This window comes from Buteo buteo, unplaced genomic scaffold (assembly GCF_964188355.1).
Source record: "Buteo buteo unplaced genomic scaffold, bButBut1.hap1.1 HAP1_SCAFFOLD_103, whole genome shotgun sequence".
NCBI classification, from domain to species: domain Eukaryota; kingdom Metazoa; phylum Chordata; class Aves; order Accipitriformes; family Accipitridae; genus Buteo; species Buteo buteo.
This window is the reverse complement of record NW_027439267.1, coordinates 118304-139538: the sequence shown is the minus strand read 5'-3', so window position 1 is coordinate 139538 and position 21235 is coordinate 118304. Positions and strand designations below refer to the sequence as shown.

General features: G+C 48.7%; 2 protein-coding genes across 2 annotated transcripts in view; one reads left to right on the top strand and one right to left on the bottom strand.

The window, feature by feature from the left end:
• The window catches only part of LOC142027996 (maestro heat-like repeat-containing protein family member 2B), a 28300-nt gene extending 17818 nt beyond the window's left edge, over window positions 1-10482 (bottom strand). Inside the window, exons 1-2 of the mRNA XM_075022142.1 lie at window positions 10431-10482; window positions 3936-4134 (exon numbers count right to left, since the gene is read on the bottom strand). The gene's annotated coding sequence lies outside the window, so the exon portion shown is untranslated. The remainder of the gene's footprint in view (window positions 1-3935; window positions 4135-10430) is intronic.
• A 5777-nt stretch (window positions 10483-16259) lies between these two features.
• LOC142027994 (T-cell activation Rho GTPase-activating protein-like) lies at window positions 16260-20873 on the top strand. The gene is made up of 9 exons (XM_075022141.1): window positions 16260-16320; window positions 18244-18494; window positions 18579-18688; window positions 18846-19041; window positions 19269-19386; window positions 19540-19682; window positions 20128-20219; window positions 20306-20470; window positions 20849-20873. The coding sequence occupies exons 1-9, from the start codon at window positions 16260-16262 to the stop codon at window positions 20871-20873; spliced, it is 1161 nt and encodes a 386-aa protein (XP_074878242.1).
• The last annotated feature ends 362 nt before the right edge of the window (window positions 20874-21235 follow it).

The window sequence follows — 21235 nt, the reverse complement described above, 5'->3', positions numbered from 1 at the left end:
TTATGGATAAGGACTTCAAAGTCAAGTTCTCAGGAACGTTTTTATTTCAGGAACCTTAATGAAGCATCACAGCTACAGCAGTTGCATGTTTCTGTTCTATCATTTCATTTTCCCATACTTGATGACTGACCACTTGAACAACCACAGTGCATTTAAAATTCATAAATGTATGTTAACATAATACTAGGGATGAAGTTCTTTTGCATGACATTGAGGGCAGAAGACAGGAGCAGAAAAGGGCTTCACAGTTACAAGAAGAACAAGATTTGGATTAGAAGCAACTCAAGCAGCCTGTTAACTCTTGAAGCACAATTTTTGTGAATTTCCCTTGTCATCACTTCAGAAACACTCTCTAAATTATGAGCACGTGCATGGTTTTGCATTCCCACTTTCTATTACCCATTGATATCAGAAGCTGAATTAAGTCTGACACTTTAACACTAATGGAAGGGATTACCCCATTGCATTTTGTCTAATCTTAATTTTCTTCTGTTTAACTTCAGAGTTAGCTATTCATTTTGCTTTGGTATTATTGTTTCTGGTTTTTGTTGTCTTGTTTACCACTTCCTTTAACTTTGAATTCCCCCTAGGGGTTGATTAGCAATGTGCAATTTAATGGGGAAAATGACTACTTCCTTGCCTTGCAAGATTTAGAAATGGCAATTATAAAAAGTTCCCATTCCAGCTTTTGCTCTGAAACCAAGTCTTTGAAACAAAACTCATACTGCCTATCTTCAGCAATATTGTTTTGTGAGCTCTTCAGCAAGCCATTTCTTATAAAATTCACAGTAAGGACGACATTTTTTGCTTTGTGTCCATACAGGGACACAAATTTGCTTTTCAACTCTCAAAAATTCCACATCTTTACAGATTTTAGACTAATTTCAGGCTGCCTGACTGCCACAGTTTGTGTGCTGCCTGATTTGTTATGTTTGCTGCCAAATCCCCTGTTCAACTACGCTTATACGTCCCAGTAGCATTCTTCATGAGGACACATTGCAGGAGACGAGAAACTTTATTCCTTGCATTACCTCAATTACACATGTCCATCCTTAGGTTCTTTACAATCATATAGTATCTGCAGATATACTGATGATCTGCGTACTGGTATATGCAATGTACATTGTTTCTTTTTATAGCATTAATGATACTCAGCTTATCAGATGGAGAACATTTTCCTACTATGATGACATTTTTTAGTGCATCATAATACTTGTGTGTATCTTTCCACTCTCTTCTAAATATCTCTATGTTTTTTGTTTGAATTTCCTGGTATTTTCACATTTCCTTGAGCTTGTTTGCAGTCATGGTTTGAGACTCTCGAGTTTTAAAAAAACATGAGATCTTGTAATATCTTTCAGGCTCTTGAACAGGAGCCGGATCTCAGGGAGCAGGAATGGATGGACTCTCCAAGGAGATGTGGAAGGTTCATCTGCAATAGTTTGGGAACTCCAATAGGACCCAAAGGGATACTGTAAGGATAGTAAGGATTCTAACATTGTATGTTCACTCTCGAGATCTCCATATGACCTAAATGGACCTAAATTTCAAAACAACTTCTACTATATGAAAATGTTAATACGAGAATGCTCTCAGGGAAGGATCTCCAGTCAGTGAATGTACTGTTGAGATAAAGAACACCATCTGGACTAAAGAGCAACCTGTGAGAGATACTAGGCCACTAGATAGTCTCAACTAACTAAACGGACAAGAGTAATGTCCTGTATGTATCACACAGCTACCACACTCAAAAAGCCCCACAGATAGACTGTATCACTTCCAGATAAATCCCTGATGCTTTTGAGATTGACACTGGTCTAGAGAAGGAAAAGAGTAAATAAAATGGGCTAGGGACTAATCTCTGGTTCGCAGGTTGGCAACACAGCAGTTTCTACTCACTTGCCAGAATTTTTTTTGTCCTCAAAATAGTACAGTAACATCTAAAGTGCCTATTGGGAACAGATCCTAGCATATGCTGTTGACTCAAGCCACTCCTGAGAACTGTCTGGGAGATTACTAGGTTGGAGCAGATCAAAACTATGCCAGAGTATGCTAGCAATAAAAACGCATGGATGACTTCTCAGCAGTGCTCGAGCCCTTGCCATTCACTGTTTCACTCACTTGTAAATACACAAGCTAGGTGACCAAGACTAATGCACTGAAGTTGTCTTACTGAAAACAGCAGCACCAAAACTGTCACTGCTTTTCTAACATACAGCATGATTTCTGTATGCCTGCTATGATGCATGTGCTTATACAAGACTCAGCAGGACTCAGTTGCAGTATCGAAGTCAGACTGAGGAGTCTTTAGAAAAGTATTTCTTGGCACAAATTTCACCTCTTTTTGTATAAGCACTAGCTGGGGTCCCAATTTTCACATGTCAAGACAAGTGCTACTTTTCATATGAAGATTTAAGTCATACAGCCTTATGCAGATCTGGCAAGAAACTATAAATGTAAAGACACAAGAACTGATGAAGCTGAGGTTGACAGGGAACATCCTAGCTAGAATATTATCCAGGGAACTGCTGAAGCTGCCGATCTCTGTCATCTTTTCAAAGTCACATGTAGCACAAAAGAGGGCCTTCTTCAGAAATTAATGGCTCCATAGATAAAACAATGGATTAGATCAGTTTCTCAGGAACTCTTTAAGTTCTCTGTCCTCTGCTCTGATAGGTGTTGATTCAAGATCTCTCTGTACTCAGAAGCTCTACAGTTGGATACCCCGGCAGGAGCAGTGGGGGACAGCAGCCAGGCAGACCAACACCTACTCCTTGTTCTCTCCGTTAAGTCGATAAACCTGAAGGAGCATAAAAGTGACTCCTCTGAGAGCAAAACCAGAATGGGATGAAGGGGCCTGAGATTTTTAGAACTGGTCTCCCATATATCAGAACGATGTAGCAGGAAACACTTTCTTTTGATCCCAATTCACAGTTCCTTCATAGCCAGAAGAAATTTCATTACAGGAATTTTCAAACCACTAAACTGGCAAAAAGGCATACAAGCCTTTTTATTCCTTCTTCTCCTTTTATACTTGTTCCATAAAACCATTTCCCACTCTCCAGCTCACGATCTCTCTAAGCAGGAAAGTCCTATCTGCCACACACTTGTCATAACCTAGGTAGGATATGACAAAGTTTCAAATACATCAGTATTTATAAAATTAGAAATGTCAAACTGCAGAAAAGAAAAATAAAAAGGAAAAAAAGGGTGGTGGGGTAAAAATCAGTTTCTACCTTGACTGTTAGGCTCTTAAGCTGCCAGTATTTAACATTAATGTTTCTACTTCAGGCTCATGATTGCTACAGTTCTGCCATTTGTGGATATCAGTGTGAGATTATCTGCCTTTCACCAGCTCAGGCAATCCACTTCTTGATGGATATGATTTTATTTTACCTTTTAATGTTTAAAATGGTGAGAATCCAGCCCTCCAAGCTATCATTACGCTTCTCTTGATTTAAATACAAGAAGTTAGCTCCACTGGTACATTCATCCACAGGAACGTTAGCACTTCCAACTTCATAGACAACCATAAATTATTTCTGTCAACAGCAAATTACTAAACATAGTACAACACTCTATGAAAGACAAAAAGAATGCACACAATCAGCATTTCCCTTTATGACTATGAAAAGCTCTAACAGCAGATAAGCCTGAACTAAACATCAATCAAATCTGGACCCCAAACAGGGTATGGCTTATGATATGTCACACATCTGGACTCGACTATCGAAAGCAATCATGCACTTAGGAAATTTGAGGCTGTTATGCAGAGGTTTAACTAGAGTCTTGGCAACTCAATTTGGGACATGAAAGGTATTTGCACTACAGTACCAGGTGCAGTAAAGGAAACTGGTCTTGCAGTTCGATTCCAACACCGCGTCCGCAAACAAAACAAGGCAGCTACGTGTGAGGAACGTGGATGGAAATCTCACCTGCCATCCTGAAGTTACGCTGTGGCATTTCGTCACTTCTTGTCACTTTCCTCGGGCTTGGTAAAGCCTTTGCAGAGTCTGAAGCAAAGGCCCATAGCTTCTTCCTGTTTGTAACAGTGGATGCCTGGGTTTTGGCAGGTTGGTTTGCTGTGGGGCACCACTTGTACCCTCGATTTGCCTTCACACATGCGTCCTTGTACTAAAAAAGGAAAATTGCCAGTCATGACGTTATACTATCCACAGGGCAATAGAGTGCACTGCTTGTAAGAGCATTTAATACAGCAAATAATCCTTAAATATCTTGATTTTTTGACAGTTTAGTCACGTGCTTAGAGTCTGACCGCCAACACAATCTAACAAGAAGAACTATTAAGATAAGTAGAGATGCATTTAAAAAAGTGGGGGTTCTCTTTCCTCTCCTGAGGGTTTATCACCCAGAGCAGGCTGAAGTTCTGATCCTGCAAACTGCTCCCCAGTGCTTGAATGCTCACTCTGGGAAACAAATTCTTTGGCAGGTCCAATCTTTGTTTACTTTCTAGTTTGAATGAAATGAAAGCAGACGTTTAGCAATAAATGCAGCATGATGCTCCTTTACCTCATACTCCTTTTCCTCTAATAGATCTGTACCTTAGACTAGTTGAGGATATTCTTTCCCAAAGCAGGCACTGAAAACCACTTAACCGTTTAACTGTGAAACACGTTACCACATCAGGTGTGTGCCGTTGGTGGAGCGGAGACTCCCCGGCCACCCAGCGCTGTTTTGCCTGCTTGTTACTTGCTACAATAAACCTTGATTGGATTATCCCCGGGCTGGCGTACAAATTTTCATCATAACTTATAACAATTTGGTGCCGTGACTCGGATAAGGTTAACTTCGTTTGGAATCTAAACTCTGGGGAGGCGCCCCATCCTTGGATGGCCCCGGAGTGGACGATATCCTTTCCAAGACCCTTACCTCCGAACTCTAAATTTGGCAAGCAGGCAAAAGAACACTGCAGTACCCCATAATTTTCGTGCACGAGGATCCGGACGAAGACTCCAGGTTAAGTGAGTATTGAAAGCGTTTCCCGTTCAGTCGGGGTGGGTTTCCCAAAGTGTGCATAAACGAGACGCTCCCGAGAGGAGCAAAGTGAGTGCGGACCCTCTTGTAGTGCGGTTCTCATTTCCCACGAGGGCATGAGCCACGAACGAGGGGCACGTGTGTGTGTGTGAGAGAGAGGCACTTCGGAAGATGGGGCAGAAGAAAAGCAAGCCTTCTGACTCCATGGTGGGTTCCCCGGGGTGTAGGTCGCCTGGGAAGAGGGATGACTCCATAGGGAATCCTAAGGTCAGTCTCCCTATGATACCGCCAGATAGTCCTTTAGGGTAATGATTGCCCATTGGGATGACTGGCTGCCCAGACAGGGCAAAAGCAGAGAGAAAATGATATCTTAATGCATACAGGGGTGGGGTGGTAAACAAATTAGAGGAGATCAGGTATTTCGGCCTGTTTTGGGGACGTTTGACGATTGGATATGTCAAGCCTTAAACATATATGTAAATTCTAAGGAACCCTTGAGTTTAGAAGAGAGTGAATATGCTCATTTATGGATAAAATTAGATACCCAAATCCATGTATTTGCTCTAAGTGAAAAGAACCATAAAAAAAAAAAAAAAAACCAACTAAAAACCCCGAAGAACTTCCCACACCTCCTCCCCCTTATGTTCCCCCTACACTCGCACCTGACCCAACCCCCCCCTTCCTCCTCTTCCCCGACAGCCCCAGCCCCAGACTTAGACCCTCCGAGTTCCCCTGAGGAGAACAGGGGAATAACGAGGAGTCAGACCAGAAAGAAAAGCAGTTAGAAGAAAGATTATACCCCTTGAGAGAAATAGCTATAGGGGGTCCACAGCCTGGCATGGGATTTGTGTCAGTACCTTTGAATTCCGGAGATGTAAGGGAATTCAAGAAGGAGATGGGGAACCTTTTAGAAGGCCCCTTGGGAGTATCCGAAAGGTTGGACCAGTTTTTGGGTCCTAATATATATATACCTGGGAAGAGTTACAGGCAATTTTAAGTATACTATTCACAACAGAGGAAAGGGAAATGATTCGAAGAGCAGGAATGAGAGTTTGGGATCAGCAGCACCAACACGGTCCAGGCGCAGATATTAAATGGCCACTACAGCGGCCAAACTGGGATAACCAAAATGCAGAACATAGAACTCATATGGCAGATCTGCGCATTATAATTGTTCAAGGCATTAAGGAATCTGTTCCTCGAGGACAGAATATTAATAAAGCATTTAGTGAACACCAGAAGAAAGATGAGACCCCCACTAAATGCTTAAAGAAGATTAGGGGAGTCAGGGGATCTATTTGCTGGGGACCCCTAAGAAAACAGAGCCCTTGATAAAATTAAAATTACGTCCCCAGCATCAAGAAGTAGAGTTCCTTGTGGACTCTGGGGCAGAGAGATCTAGTGTCCAGTTAGTGCCCCGAAGATGCACACTGTCCTCGGAGAAATTACAAGTAATAGGAGCAAAAAGGGAACCGTTTCAGGTACCACTAATAAAGGGAGTAAAAATAGAAGCTCCATCTCGACTTGGAATAGGATCCTTTTTGTTGGTACCTGAAGCAGAATCTAATTTACTGGGAAGAGATTTAATGATTGAATTGGAAATTAATTTGGAAATAAAAACCAAAGAAATAGCAGTAAAATTGTGTGTCTTGACAACGGAGGATGAAGCTAAAATTAACCCCGAAGTGTGGTACACTCCAGAGTCAGTAGGACGATTAAACATTGCTCCATTTGAAGTCACTATTAAGAACACGGAAATTCCAATTAGAGTCAAACAATATCCCATGGCACAAGAAGGTAGACATGGATTACAGCCTGTAATCGAAAGGTTGTTACAGCAGGGATTATTAGAACCTTGCATGTCACCACACAATACCCCCATTCTGCCCATAGAGAAGTCAGATGGCTCCTATCGCTTAGTTCAAGATTTAAGGGAAGTAAACAAAAGAACTGTTACCAGGTTTCCAGTCGTAGCTAATCCGTATACGTTGTTGAGCCAACTTTCCCCGGAATTGAAGTGATACAGTGTTATAGACTTGAAAGATGCCTTCTGGGCTTGCCCCTTGAAGGAGGAATGTAGAAATTATTTTGCCTTTGAATGGGAAGATCCAGAAACCCACCGGAAACAACAATTAAGGTGGACTGTACTTCCACAAGGATTTACAGAATCACCAAATTTGTTTGGGCAAGCTCTGGAACAAGTACTAGAAACTTTTGAATCAACCTCAGAGGTAACTTTAGTGCAGTATGTAGATGATCTGTTGTTAGCTAGGGAAGATCAAGAGACTGTTAGAAATGAGAGCATTAGATTATTGAACTTTTTAAGCCTGAAGGGGTTCAAGGTTTCAAAGTCTAAATTACAGTTTACTGAAGAGGAAGTAAAATACTTAGGACACTGGCTGAGTAAGGGAACTAAGAAATTAGATCCTGAACGAGTGAATGGTATCTTATCCCTCCAGGCACCAACAAGCAAGAGACAGATAAGGCAGTTGTTAGGACTTTTAGGGTACTGTAGACAAGGGATTGAAAATTACAGCAACAAAGTGAAGTTTTTGTATCAGAAATTAGTAGGAGTAAGATTAATAAAACGGACTCAGAAGGATGAACAGAGTCTAGAAAGCCTCAAAGCTGACCTTGTAAATGCTCCGGTATTAAGTTTACCCGATACTAAACGACCGTTTTATTTGTTTGTGAATGCAGAAGGAGGAACAGCCTTTGGGGTATTAACCCAAGAATGGGCTGGAAGAAAGAAACCTGTAGGTTATTTTTCCAAATTATTAGATCCAGTTAGTAGGGGATGGCCTACTTGCCTACAAGCTATAGTAGAAGAAACATTTGACTAAATTAATCATTGAAACTAAAATGAACCGGATAAAATGTTTACCATTAGCACTATTAAATGTAAGGACGCAACCCAGAGCAAACACTGGGATCTCTCCTTTTGAAATGTTATAGGGGATGCCCTATGACCTAGAAATGCCGATTGAACACCCAAAGATAGAAGAAAAATTCTTACAGGAGTATATCATTAAACTCATGAAGAGACGGCAAGAACTAATAAAGAAGGGACTGATAGTGCAGAGGCCACCATTAGATATTGCAATACACAAAATTATGCCTGGAGATAACGTATTGATCAAAACTTGGAAAGAATCATCTCTAACTCCCTGTTGGGAGGGACCGTTTCTTGTTCTGCTTACTACAGATCCTGCAGTCCGGACTGCCAAAAGAGCATGGACTCGTGCAAGCAGAATCAAAAGACCAATGCAGAATTCTCACTGGGAGGCGACCAGAGACCCTGACAGCTTGAAAATTAAGTTCCGAAGAAAAGCGGATGAGTGAGGCTATCTTTTGTAAAGATCCTCACTGTATATGTTATCCCTTTGTATGTTACAGGTGTAAACTCTGTAGAGAAAAGTGGTGGACACATTGCTCCTATGGGTATTCCCCTCTAGTGGTATTTGCCACGAATGTTATTATTACAAACGGGAATTAACTGAGCAAGCATTACGTGTGGGAGTATCAACCGGGAAAATTACAAAGGACTCCAAAGAGTGGTGGGATATTTTTGCTAAAGGCATAAACCCTGAGAGGTGTTGTCTTTACGCCAACGAGCCGTGTTCAACGAAGGCTGAAATACTGCCAATATCTTGCAGACGAACAGTGGTCAGAGTGGGGTGGGGAGCTTAGAAAGTGAAGGATAAAAACTGGGACGCATATAAGTCAAAGCGAATCAAATATAAAGGAGGTTCCCCTGAAGAATACGACTGCTGCCGAGAAGATGGTACACCTCACTGCTCTAAGCAACAGAGTAGGCAGAGAAGAAGGCAGAGACGTACTGCTGTTCGGATTAAAGTTGATGAACCACCTCCAGAGAAGGCTCACGGAGCCTCTTGACTTATTACTCCCAAACAAAACGTCCTCAGAGCTTCCCCGAAGTCTCCCATCTCTCACCAGGGGTAAAGACAAAAACCAAAATGATTATCAACAACCTCGGAATACCTGTCGCAAGGGTAAGGGTACACCACTTTTCTTGAACTTAAGATTAAGCATTTGGATGATAAGACTGTTACTAATGCTGATAGGGATAACCCAAGGTAAAGGGAACCCCCACCAACCTTATAAATGGACGCTCTATAGGTGGGAGGATCAAATGATATTACAGCAAGTAATTGCTACCGGGGCCCCAAGTTTTAATCAATCGTTATGTCAACTCGTACCCAGAGACCCATGTCTACATAACTTAGGCTTTTAGTTTTGTCCTAGTTCTCATAATGTTAATATTAACCTTTGCACCTTGTATATTGAATAGAATTACTGGATTGATAAAAAATCGATTAGAAGCTGTACACCTAATGTTGATAAGAAGACACTATAAGCACCTAGAAGAAGACGAAATTGTTAAAGAAACTCCCCTTCTCTCCCTAGCTCGAGAAGCTCTTGCCCAGTTTGAGGAACAAAATAAGAAAAACAAAAAGGGGGAATTGTAATAAACTTTGCATAACCAATTTGTTCATCAAACCTGTTGATTGTTAAAATATATTGATCTCTACAACTTAGTAACTAAGCTGCTTTTAACTGTAATAACCACAGTAACAAGTGCAGAAACTAGATATTGAGCTAAGTAAGCAGGATGAGCCAGTCTTGATTACCTTATCATATAGCTCCTCAAGAGCAGTTTTCTGAGAAAATAAGCAACTGGTCCCAGAAACCGGCCAAGGCCGATTCCGTGGCTTGGATAGATAAACTTGAGGGAGTGTCCCCTTGGAACTAATCGTAATACCTCTCGGAACTAATTGTAATACCTCTTGGAATTAATTTTAATGCAAAGCGGGAATAGGTCATGCATATGTATAGGCGTACCTGCAACTCCCATACATATGTAACACTTAACTGTTTAACTGTCAAACACGTGACCACATCAGGTGTGTGCCGTTGGTGGAGCGGAGACTCCCCGGCCACCCAGCGCTGTTTTGCCTGCTTGTTGCTTGCTACAATAAACCTGGATTGGTTTATCCCCGGGCTGGCATACAAATTTTCGTCGTAACTTATAACAAAGACGCAGCGTGCCTTGTGGCAGGATCACCATCACAAGTGTATCGCTTGCATTCATCTCCATCTTAATCTGCCGGCTGGCACTTGCTCCCTCCAGGCTGTAGCCGGGATAAAAGCGATGCAGTTTACAAGAAGCACAGCACCGTGTGAGCCCGCTGTGTATTTATAAAAACGGCTACAAATACTAAAGCTCTGCAGGGACCGCTGACCCACACAGAGGCTGTGTTTTCTGAAGAGGGAGTCTGTGTGAAACCCACAAACCCAGGACTGCGACCCCCCTCACCCTGCCCCTTCTCTCCTTCCCTCAGCCGGGCCCGGCTCCCACACCCCCACGCCCGCCCAAGGGCCTCGCTCGCCTCACGGGCAGCCCCAGCCCTCACCTCAGCCGGGCCGCAGCTGGAGCAGAGACTGCAGAGACCAACATGGCCGCCCGGCAGCCCCGTGCCCCAGGACTACAGCTCCCAGCATGCCCCGGGAACCACCAGGGCCCCCGGCAGCCCCGTGCCCCAGGACTACAGCTCCCAGCATGCCCCGGGGCGCTCCTTCCTGCTGCCTGACCCTGCAGGGACACCGGCCCCGGCCCGGCCCCGGCCCCCGCAGGCCTCATGGCCGCCTGCCTGGGGGAGGACGAGGGCGAGGGCGAGGACGAGGACGAGGATGAGGACAAGGAGGAGGGGAAGGACAAAGGGGCAGGACGATGAAGCCCCGTGGGGCAGGAACCTGTGAGTCAGGTTCCCTTCTGCACTCAGCATGAAAGGCCTTGTGAGATATTGTCCTGACACAAAGAACCCCAAACATTCATGAAATGCAAATCAGACCCATACCTCCAATCCCACATGTAATGAGGTAAGAGAGATTTTACAATAGCCAATATATTTTCAGCCTGTATCTCAAGATAAGATGATAGCTTTTTCACAGACTTTGAGCAATACAAAAACCAGGACTAAAACACCCTACCAAACACCACAAGATCCAAGATAGAAATCACAATTTTTGCTGGGTAACATCAACACCACCTTTTTTCTTTCCTTCTTGAAAGACTTCCATTCCTCTACCGATTTTATTATTTTCCCGTGAAACAAAAGTGTTCTAGATGCTTGTCTTATAAAAAGGCTTTAGTGAATAACTCTAGTTTTAAAGATTACAACCAAATGATCTTTTTCTTCTTTCCTGCTGAGATTCCTGACTTTTGTAAGCCTCTGGATTTCACCTCTACTGCAGGAGAACAATAAAAAACTTCTTGCTTACGAATTTTTAAAATGTGAAATGCAAGTACAAGATGAATAGAATTTTGAACACACACTATTACACTATGAGCGATTACCCACAAAAAGTAGGGAACACATACAAATGCTTAGGCGTTTAAGATGATTGCTACCCCTGTCTCACAAAGCCGTTTTTTTCCTGCTGCTTTATTCCACATTCCCTTGGTTGTAAGTTAGTTCGGTGCATCCTTCTTTTCACTGTAGCTGTTTTCTTCCTTCAGAAATGAAGGGAAAAAACCTATGTATGTTCTTTCTGTTTATCCATCGGTAACATACCTATAGCTCTTCTGCTAATTTTTTTTAAACTTTTTGTGCCTTGAATTCACTTAAAGTGTATATTCCATATAAACCCCATTTTCCCTTTATAAACTATAAATAACTGCTATATCAAATCTTGTTGACTGGGTATATGGATTTCTGATATTTTGGTTTATGAAACAAAAGCAGCCACCTGAAAACTTCACAGTGTTTCATGTCTAATTGCCTGAGTTATTTAACTGTCACCTCACTTCACTTGCTTCAGGAATGATACGTGAGGATGTACTTACTGATTAAAATGACAATTAAGGTAGGTTACCATCACATATCTGTACGAAACTTTGAACATGCTGTGTTTCTCAGCTTTTACAAATGCTGCTATATTTACATGCAACATAGCTGAAATTTGACCATGAAAAATGTATCCCTCACACATAACAATACAAAGTGTTGAGTGAGGCACATTAAAACAAAGATGTGTTCACCTAATTCTAATGTCTTTATAGTTTAAAAATCACCTACTAAAAAGCTATGAATGTTTTGCCTGTGAATACAAGAATTAGCTGCTTTTTTTTCCTCCAAAGAAAGCAACAGGCCTGCCTGCCAGTTTCCCGGCAATTGCAGTTGGTATTTGAACAAGCTTTCTCCTTCTGAATACAAAAGAACAATTAACTTGAAATCTAGAAGTGAGACTAGAGTAAGGGGGTATATACCCACTACAATCTATTGCAAAGCCATCTGCAAGGTTCCACATGAGATGATTGTTTTGTACAGAACAAAAAATAAATAAACAAAAAAGCACACGCAGCATTCACTTCACCTCCAGACTTCTAAATGAAAAGATGTATGTAACCTGGGATGCAGTGAACTATCTAAGGGAAATCGGGCCTGATAATCAACCTCTTTCATGTTTGTCTTACAAAAGCAAGGCTTATCTTTCTATTTGTTTGACAGACCCCAATTAGAATGAGTCCCGATTTTAACATGAGTTCTGCAGAACAAAACTCCAGGTAGTTGGGTGTTTGTATTGCAATTCTCACTCCAGATCAGCCCTCTTCTATTTATTGAGGAGCAGGTGCTGAGAGAGAAAGCAAAATGTATTGCCTTGTTTGGAACAACAACATCATCCTTAACAATGATGTACCTTCATGAGTAAATTGACTCATGTGGGTAACTTCTAACTTGGCTGCATAATTATGCAAGCAACTTCATGGGATTAGTGGCATAAGTAAGTGCTCACTAGAGTAACAAAAAGGGCTTCATACATTAACATTGTTTTTCTTTCCCTTCAATGTAAGGCTCCTGTAACTTGTAATGCAACACAACAGCAAGCAAACATCAAGAAAAAAAACCAAAACAAACAGAAAACCCCAAATATGGGCTAACTTAACAGAGCATGCAGGCAGTAAAACTTCTTAGTCAGAATCATCCTGGCAAGACGGCCATTCTGTAGGATGAGCTAGCATGAACTGTCCAAAGAGTAACCGCAGTGTGCACTGTTGCTATCCTAGCAGGAACTCTGCTGCACACAGTGAATTTTTCCTGCTGGAAAATGTCAATTGTATCCCAAAACATTGTGTTTTCATGTGTAAGTACTTTACCAAAAAAAATTGTACTCAGTGGTTTATCATATTTAGTTCACATCCCACATTTCTCATGTCGTTAGAGCTTATGGGACTGTTATTTACTCACAAAAGCCTACTGAAGTGATGTTAACCTGTACACTGTAGTGCATTGCTTCTACTTCTGAAGACAAAGTCCAAATAAAAGGCAGGAATGCCCTTCATTGCAGAGGAAAAAATACAGCTGCCACAGTGATTCCTTCTGTTGCTCCTGATGCTGTATATATTAACATCAACATCTGCTGACATTGGCAAAGAGCAACATGGAACTAGACTTACCATCAAGAAATCATGTTTTTGTGTGATAAATAGGCAGCAGCAGCTGTTTTTACAGCTGGGAGATTTCATCTAACTGCGGGACCAGACACAGTCACTTCTTGGACATTCCAGATTGTCTTGAACAGTGCTAGAATGAACAGAGAACAGAAAGAAATGCTGAAATTGCAACTTTTCTTATGGTAAGTTGCAGTAGTATTGGCATTCTTCTGAGTCTTCTTCCACGTGCTGCCCAATTCTTTTTTTGTGTGCTGTACTATGAGAATGTCTTCAAGGCACCTTGATAAAGGACATGCTCAGGACTACACTTCTCTCAGATTCTGTGCTTGACTGCTTCCTCTGTGTTCCCGACCAGTTAAGTTCTCAAGGTTATACCCCAGCTTCATCCCACTGGCCCAGAATAGGAGAACCACAAATTACAGTAACTTTTCTGGGTATGACGGGAACAGGCAGCCCCACGCTCACCGTGCAGCTCATCTCCACACATTTTCTTGACACGCTTTTCTGACTGCAGCACCATGAGCGCTTGGAAAGCCTCTCCTGCTTGTTTTGCCTGCCAACAAACCACTTCAAAGACTTCAGCCCTCTGTTGTCTGCTCACATGCTACCCCACAGGATGGCCACGTGCTCGTACCTGTAATGCACTCACAGAAGAGGATCGAGAGGGCTGTGAAAGTGGTACCAGCTGCAGGTGAAATGACTTATGTAAGGGATTTTTCTATTTGGAGAAGATCATAAAACAATAATATTTTGGGCTACCAATAAAAAGACAGTTTTGTGATAAAATAGGAAGTTTTAGGCTCCCTTCCTCCCTCCAAACAGTGAGCAGCAGCCTCTAGACAGGAGCATGGAATAGTCCTGACCAGAGTCAGCATTGCATCACATGGACCTGGTCTAAAATAGCTCTAACAAAATCCCAGCCTCAGAGGAGAAAGCAGCAGCAGCAGCAAAGATAAATCCTGTGATTATAACCAGAGTGAGGTTGTAAAGTCAGTATCTCTCTTCAGGAAAGTGACCATTAAGACTATGGCTTCAGTTTCTGTCCTGGGGCCTTTTCAAGCTGGTTAGGTCATTGTTTTAGAAGTTTGAGGTTTATTCAGGAAGAGATCAATTCACGAATGGATCATATATTTTAGCTGATCAAGAGAATAAATGGCACATGGCTATGTCTGTTAGTGTGTGAGCCCATGTCCGTAGAAGCCCCGTCGACAGCTTCACCAAGATTACCTTCTCACAAGGCCATTCTTCAATGACCTTCAGACGGTTCAAAATACACAGCCTATCTTAATGCCACTATCCAGGAGAGGATGTTTGTCCCAGCTAGTGTTGCATGGTCTGAGAGCTGTCTTTCTCAGGGACGAATCGTCTAGGGTGAAAGTGGTTTTCGTCTTAATGAGGGCAGAGCAAAAGTGTGATGCTGCACAGACTCTCCCTCTCGTGGGGAGGGAGGTCCATATTGGTGTCTGGGTCCAGACCATGACATTCCCTTTCTCTTGCAGTGTGAAGTGTTGAGGCACACAGAGCAATGCAGAAAGCACAAAACACCAAGTTACCGTTACCAAGTTGGAAACTGTATCTGCACCCTATCAGCATGGTCATCTTCTTTCTCACTGTCCCATGCCAAGAGAGAGCCTCCCCAATTTGACCACTGCTTTGGCTAGAGAAAACCCACACAATTCTAATCCTCATCGCAGTGGCACAGGGAGATGTGCATGAAGGGCGGGAATGGGAAGGGTGCTACATAGACAAGCAAGGGGAATCCAGGGATAGCCACACACTTGTGACTAAGACACAGTGGCTTAGGGAAATGCACAGTTCTGGGGCATGAAGGTCCTAGCAAGAAAGACTGCAGAAGTCCCAAGCCCTTCCCCTCTGCTCTGTCGAGCCCTGGGCTCCCCAGTGCCAGGCAGAGACGGCCACATTGGAAAGAACTCTCCCCCCAGTGCCCCTCCCACTTTCCGTTGGGCTTAGAATGTTGGTCGTTGGGCTTAGAATGTTGGTCGTTGGGCTTAGAATGTTGGTCGCTGGGCTCGGAATGTTGGTCAGTTGGAGCCCACGGCCGCCAGAGACAGCAGCACGGAGCTGTGCTGGCACGCAGGAGCGCTGGGAGGAGGCAGGATCTGACCGAGCGGCACCGAACCGGCACCGGCACCTCGCCTCCCATCCCCGCTGTCGCCGACTGGCCCGCGTCCTCGGTCCACGGCGAGGGTCCTCCTCTCCCGGGCAGGATGGGCCAGGCCAACTGCTGCTGCGGCTCCAGGTGAGCTCTCCCTGTGCCTCGGGGGCACGGCCGGGACCCGCGGTGGCAGCGGCCTTTCTCATGCCCGCCGCTCTCTGCTCTGCAGGGAGGCTCTCGCCGACGCCGAGGCGGTGCTGAGCGCGGACGTGCGGCTGACCCGGGGCCGCAAGAGGAGCGAGAGACGCCTTCTCCTCCTCCAGGAGGAACTGGTGATCGCCAAGTTGCAGTAAGACCCTCAGAGCCCAGCTGCCTTTCCCCCAGCCCTGGCCCTGGCCCCAGCCCCGGGACACCCCGGCCCCAGCCCCAGGCCCCGGCCCCTTGGTGCTGGATGCGCCCATCGATGTCTGTCCCAAGGGCAGGTGGGGGACAGGGCTCGGCCCGGGGGGACCCCGAGGAGGACACCCCCAGCTCACCGCCTGCCTCTCCTCTCTGCTCTCTGCAGACGCGGCACCAGCCTGCGCCCACAGCTCCGCCTGGCCCTGGACCAGCTGTGGGTGCTGAGCGGCGGAAAGGAGGCGGCGGGGGACGAGGAAGAGGAGGAAGGCGGCGATGAGGACAGGACCTCCATCCTCCTCGTCTGGCCCAGCGGCTCCTGCGTCGCCACTTTCGGGTGAGTGCCACGGCCAGGCGGGAGACGTTCCCAAGCACACCCGCACCATCGTGAGAACGGCCTCTGCCCTGCGTGCAGAGCCTGGGCAGGGATCGAGCAGCACGCCGGCAGGGAGGGATGGGGGCATGGGCAGGTCCCGCATCCCCTTTGGGTCCCCAGAAGGGGAGGGCGAAAGCAGCTGCTCTGGCAGGACACGGGGAGCCAGGGCTCGGGCAGCGCCTCTGTCCTGCCCCACGGGGCTTCGTCCCGCTCCGGCGTCCTTCCCCACGGGGCAGGGCTGCGCAGGCGCCCGCCTCTGCCCACGGGCTGGGGGGCAGCGGGGCCTGACGCTGGTTCTCCTCTCTTTCTGCAGCTCCCGGGCGCTGAAGGAGCTGTGGGTGGGCACGCTGCTGGGGTAAGCCGCGGGGATGCTGCAAGTGCAGCCGGACGGGGGAACGCAGCTCCTCAGCTGGGGAGAGGTGCCCCCGTGGCTGCCGGCAGCTCTCGCTCGGGCAGAGCTGCCGCAGGAGGGAGAAGAGGCGGCTTGGGGCTCAGCCAGCTCTCTCCCTGTCCCTTCCCGGTGCACAGGACACCAGAAGGAGCCAAGAGAGCCCGGGTGACGCCTGTCCCATCCATCAGGCTCCTGGAGAAGGAGCTGGGCCGCCGCCACGCCGTGAGTGCCTGCCCGGTCTGGGCTCTGCCCCCGAGCCCTGGTCCTCCCGCCGAGCGAGCGGCAGAGGCATCGCTGCTCACCTGCCTCCGCTCCTTCTCTCTTGCCCAGTGGAGGACATTAAGCGCCGGGAGCCTGGAGAGGCTGATGGAGGGCCAGGCCGAGGTGAGAAGGGCTGCCTTTCGCCCGCCTCTGGCTGTGCCGGCACGTGCGGCCAGTGGGGTGAGGGATGGAGGGAAGGGTGGTGCCGCTCGGGGAGCGGAGAGGGTTGGGGAGCCGCCGGGAATGCCGGCACATCCTGGCCGGCGGTGCTGGGGGGAAACCTGCCCCGCGGGGCAGAGAGCCCGGGAGGGCAGAGGGTCCCGGCTCTGCCACGCTCAGGCTGCCGGTGCCGGCTGGCAGCTCGCCGGCGGCCCTTTGCGCCGCGGGGCTGCTCTCTGAGCGCAGCCTGGTTCTTGCAGGCTGGTCCCAAGCAAGGGCCTCCGACGGTCCCGCCGAGCAGCGGAGGGGGACTTTGCCACGCACCGGGTGAGTTTCGGGAAGAACGGTAAGCTCCTGCAAGCGCTGGAGCTGTGCTCACTTGTCCCTCGAGTGTCGCCATGCAGGTTGGGCAGCCCGAGGCAGGATGTCACCTCCAGGAGGAAGGAAGGACGGACACCCGCTGGGCAGCGGCCGCTGGACGTGGTTCTGCGGGGACACGGAGCCTCTGCTGCTGCCCACAGCTTGGAGGAGGACAGGGCGAGGGCTGGGCCAGGCTCTCCTCTCCTGGTGGTGTGCCGGCTCTCAGGAGCCTCCCAACTGGAGCTGCTGAGCCGGAGCTCGGAGGTCCAGCTGCTGGCTCCCTGCCCATCCTGCTGCACCGCTCAGCACCACGCTGCGGGCAGGGCAGGCCCCGGGAGCGCTGGCCCGGCGGTCTCCGTTGACGGGCTCTTGCTCGGCTTTCCTTTGCAGCAGGAGGGAGCAGCAGCAGGAGGAGGAAGAGGAGGGGGCTGCCCTGGCCCTTTGCTCATCGGAGGACCCCGGCCGCTGCCCAGGTGCCAGGGCAGGTGGGCTCTGGCTGCAGCAGGGCGCTCTTTGGCCAGCCCCTGGCAGCCCTCTGCGGGGAGGACGGCTCCCTGCCCCGGCCCATCCAGGTAAGCCAGCCTGGCCGGGGGGGTCCCCAGCCCTCCAGATGCTCCCTAGAGGCGGTAGGAGCCCTCCCTCCGGCTGCTCCACAGGGGACACGGGTGTCCCCAGGAGCTCCGGGGATGGCGGCTTGGGCTCTTCACCCCCAGCAAGGAGCCCGCTCTGGGGCAGTGCTCTGGCCACCGCTGTCGGAAGGCAGCTCCTCGGCCAAGCAACTGTCCTCCTGCCTCTCCTGCAGGAGCTGCTGGCTGTCCTGCGCCGGGAAGGACCGTCGACGGAGGGGATATTCCGCAAAGCTGCCAGCGGGACGGAACTTCGGGAGCTGCGGGAGGCCCTGGACCGCGACGCCGATGTCGACCTGGGCAACCAGCCTGCACTCCTGCTGGCCGCCGTCTTGAAGGTGAGCGCTTCTGACCTGCGGCTGGAGGAGCTCCTGGCCGGCCTGGAAACTTCAAAGGCTCACCCAGAGCCCTTGGCATTGCAGGACTTCCTCCGAAGCATCCCCGACAAGCTGCTGGTGACCCACCTCTACGAGGACTGGATGGCAGCCATGGAGAGGACCAGCAAGGAGGAGAAGGTCTCCGAGCTGAAAGCGTAAGTGCGGGCAGCAGCCTGCCTGTTGAGCAGGAGCCCTGGCCGCTGGCTGAGAGCACCTGGAAAGCTGGGCAACTCAGCCGCTGGCTCCCCCCTGCCTTGGACAACAGGCCTGGGCAAAATCTGCTTTGTCAACCTAGTGTCCCTGTTTCCTCAGGGTGGCCGAGAAGTTGCCTGCAGCCAACCTCTTCCTCCTCAAGCGGCTGCTGTCCCTCCTCCAGCACATCGGCCGCAACGCAGCCACCAGCAGGATGAGCTGCAGCAACCTGGCCATCTGCCTTGGGCCAAACCTGCTGAGCCCACCCGACGAGGACCTGCTCCCGCTCCAGGCCATGCTGGAGGTGACCGAGAAGGTGCGCTGTGTTGGCAAGCCGGCTGCAGCCTTGCCGGCCTATCCGAGCTTGGCTGCTCAGAGGTCCCTGGCTGCCTCCTCCCTTGAGCAAATGCCGGTGGGGTGGCTGCCTGCAAAGGCAGCCCCGCAGCCACAGCCATCTGTGCAGAGGCAAGGGTCGGGAGTGGGAAAGGCTGCTTGGGACAACTTCAGGCAGCTGGGTTGAGAGCAAGGGTTTGATGTGTGCAGGTGAACACGCTGGCGCTGTTTATGATTGAAAATTGCGGCGACATTGTTGGGGAGGAGGTGGCTGGCCGCTCCTGTCCATCAGCTGGGGAGTCGCCAGCCCCCACGGACGGAGCCACAGGTATGAGGAGGAACTGAGGGCTGTCCCAGGCTGGGGCTCGGGATACCAGAAACCTCAACGTCAAGAAGAAAACCGGTGTAGGGCTTGGGGTGGGTTTTGCTTTGGGTGTGCTACTTCCAAGGCGTCACTGCTGCACATGGTTTTGCTTTCTAGACCTGCCTTTGGAAGAGCAAAGTGGCCCTGCAGGCAGAGGAGACCAGGGCCACCAGGCAGAAGCCATTCTGCATGCATCCCCCTCTCTGGGTGTCCTCAAAGGAGCTGGGGGAGACATGGTGGCGGAGTCCAAAACGACAGAGGTATGTCAGCTCTGCTCCACAAGCACCGTGACAGTGTCTCTCGGGTAGGAGGGTAGTTTCTGAGGAGGCCAAGTAGCTGCTGGGCCTCCTCCGGCCAGCCGATGGCTTGTGTGTTTGGGGTTCCTCCTCCTCCCCCACGGAATCATACGTTGTATGGAAAACTGGAAAGGTCCTTTCTCAAATGCATTAAGCATGTGCTTAATCCAACCAAATACCTACAAAAAGACAGCGGGGAGTAGCTGTCAACTTGAGAGGGCTTTTGCTCGGATCCTACTTCATCACAGTTTCATCAAGTCTGTTTTGGGGCAGGTGGACTGTGCAAAATGTGGATGGATGATGCAAAGCAGCATCTTCCCCAGAGAGCTAAGGTGGTAATTTGGCAAGCAGTCCCTTACTACTCCAGGCCGTCCCTTGCCACCCCTGAACTCCAACAATTCTGGTTTAGGCACCTCCAGCTTTGCCTCCAGCCACCCTCGAGAGCACGGCAGAGCCCCTGCTACGCCCGCAACAACTGGGCAGCCTTTCAGAGGAAAGAAGGTAAAACGAGTCACTTTGGGTTAAAATCAGAACTGTCTCCGCTGGATCGTGGCCTTACCTATCTAAGCACACTGTGGGATGGAAAGGTTTGCAGGCTCTCCTCGGGACAAGGAAAAGAGAAGGAACCGAAGGAGGAAACAGGCCTGGGGAGATGAAAGCTGTGCAGAAAAAAAGAGGAGGAAGAGAGAAAACAGATTGGGGGATCGCAAACGGAAAAGATGCAGGAAGGTCCGGCAGGTCAAGAAGCCCAGGTGTGTACCAGGCTCTGCTGCCCATCCAACTCTCAGCACTGCTCTAAGTCAGGCCAACCCGCTGGCAAGGCACGGCGAAGGATGGTGCTGCGCAGGGTCTGGCAAGAACCCCGTGGCCGCTCCCCAGGGGCTCCCCATCGAGCCCTGCTGCGTGGCACAGGGGCCCTGTGCATCTCTGCGCGCGCACAGCTCTCTAAGGGCATTCCCCGTGGGGATAAGGCGCCAGAGCCCTCCCCTCGGCAATGCCAGCCGTAGCTCGCTCTCTTCTGGGCTATGAGCAATTCCTCGTCAACGGTGTTCCCCAGAGAGAGGGCAACCAAACCCTGCCTCTTCCTGGCGCTGTGCATTCAGCAGCGCTCTCTGACTCTGTCCTTGTAGGTGCCGTTTTCCTGTTACTGGCTGAACCCCTGTGAGCCCTGGGCCCGCCCCCCACCGCAGTTAATGTTCTCAATAAAACGGTTTTTCTCTCTTCTGACTGTGTCCGCCATCGGCTGTTCTGGAGCGGGCAGCTGCTGTTTGAGGATGACCCCTCGGGGAGGAGTTTGGGATTGTGCCTTGTCCCAGCATCCTTGCCGGCGCGCATGAGGGCTGGGTTCAGGTGCTTTAGGAGTGAAAGCAAGGCACAGAGTTGCACAGGAGGGTGGAGGTTGGAAGGGAGCTGTGGAGGTCGTCCAAGCCCTCTGCTCAAGCAGGCTCCCTTAGAGCAGGTTGCCCAGGACCACGTCCTGGTGCGTTTGGGCTACCTCGGAGGAGCAGCCCCATGAG

Bases quoted from the DNA above. Each gene is read 5' to 3' on its own strand.
- LOC142027994 (XM_075022141.1), top strand. From the start codon at position 16,260: ATGAGGACAGGACCTCCATCCTCCTCGTCTGGCCCAGCGGCTCCTGCG. The intron at 19,683-20,127 runs GTATGTCAGCTC...ATTCTGGTTTAG, and splicing joins CGGAGTCCAAAACGACAGAG to GCACCTCCAGCTTTGCCTCC. The intron at 20,220-20,305 runs GTAAAACGAGTC...TGGGATGGAAAG, and splicing joins AGCCTTTCAGAGGAAAGAAG to GTTTGCAGGCTCTCCTCGGG.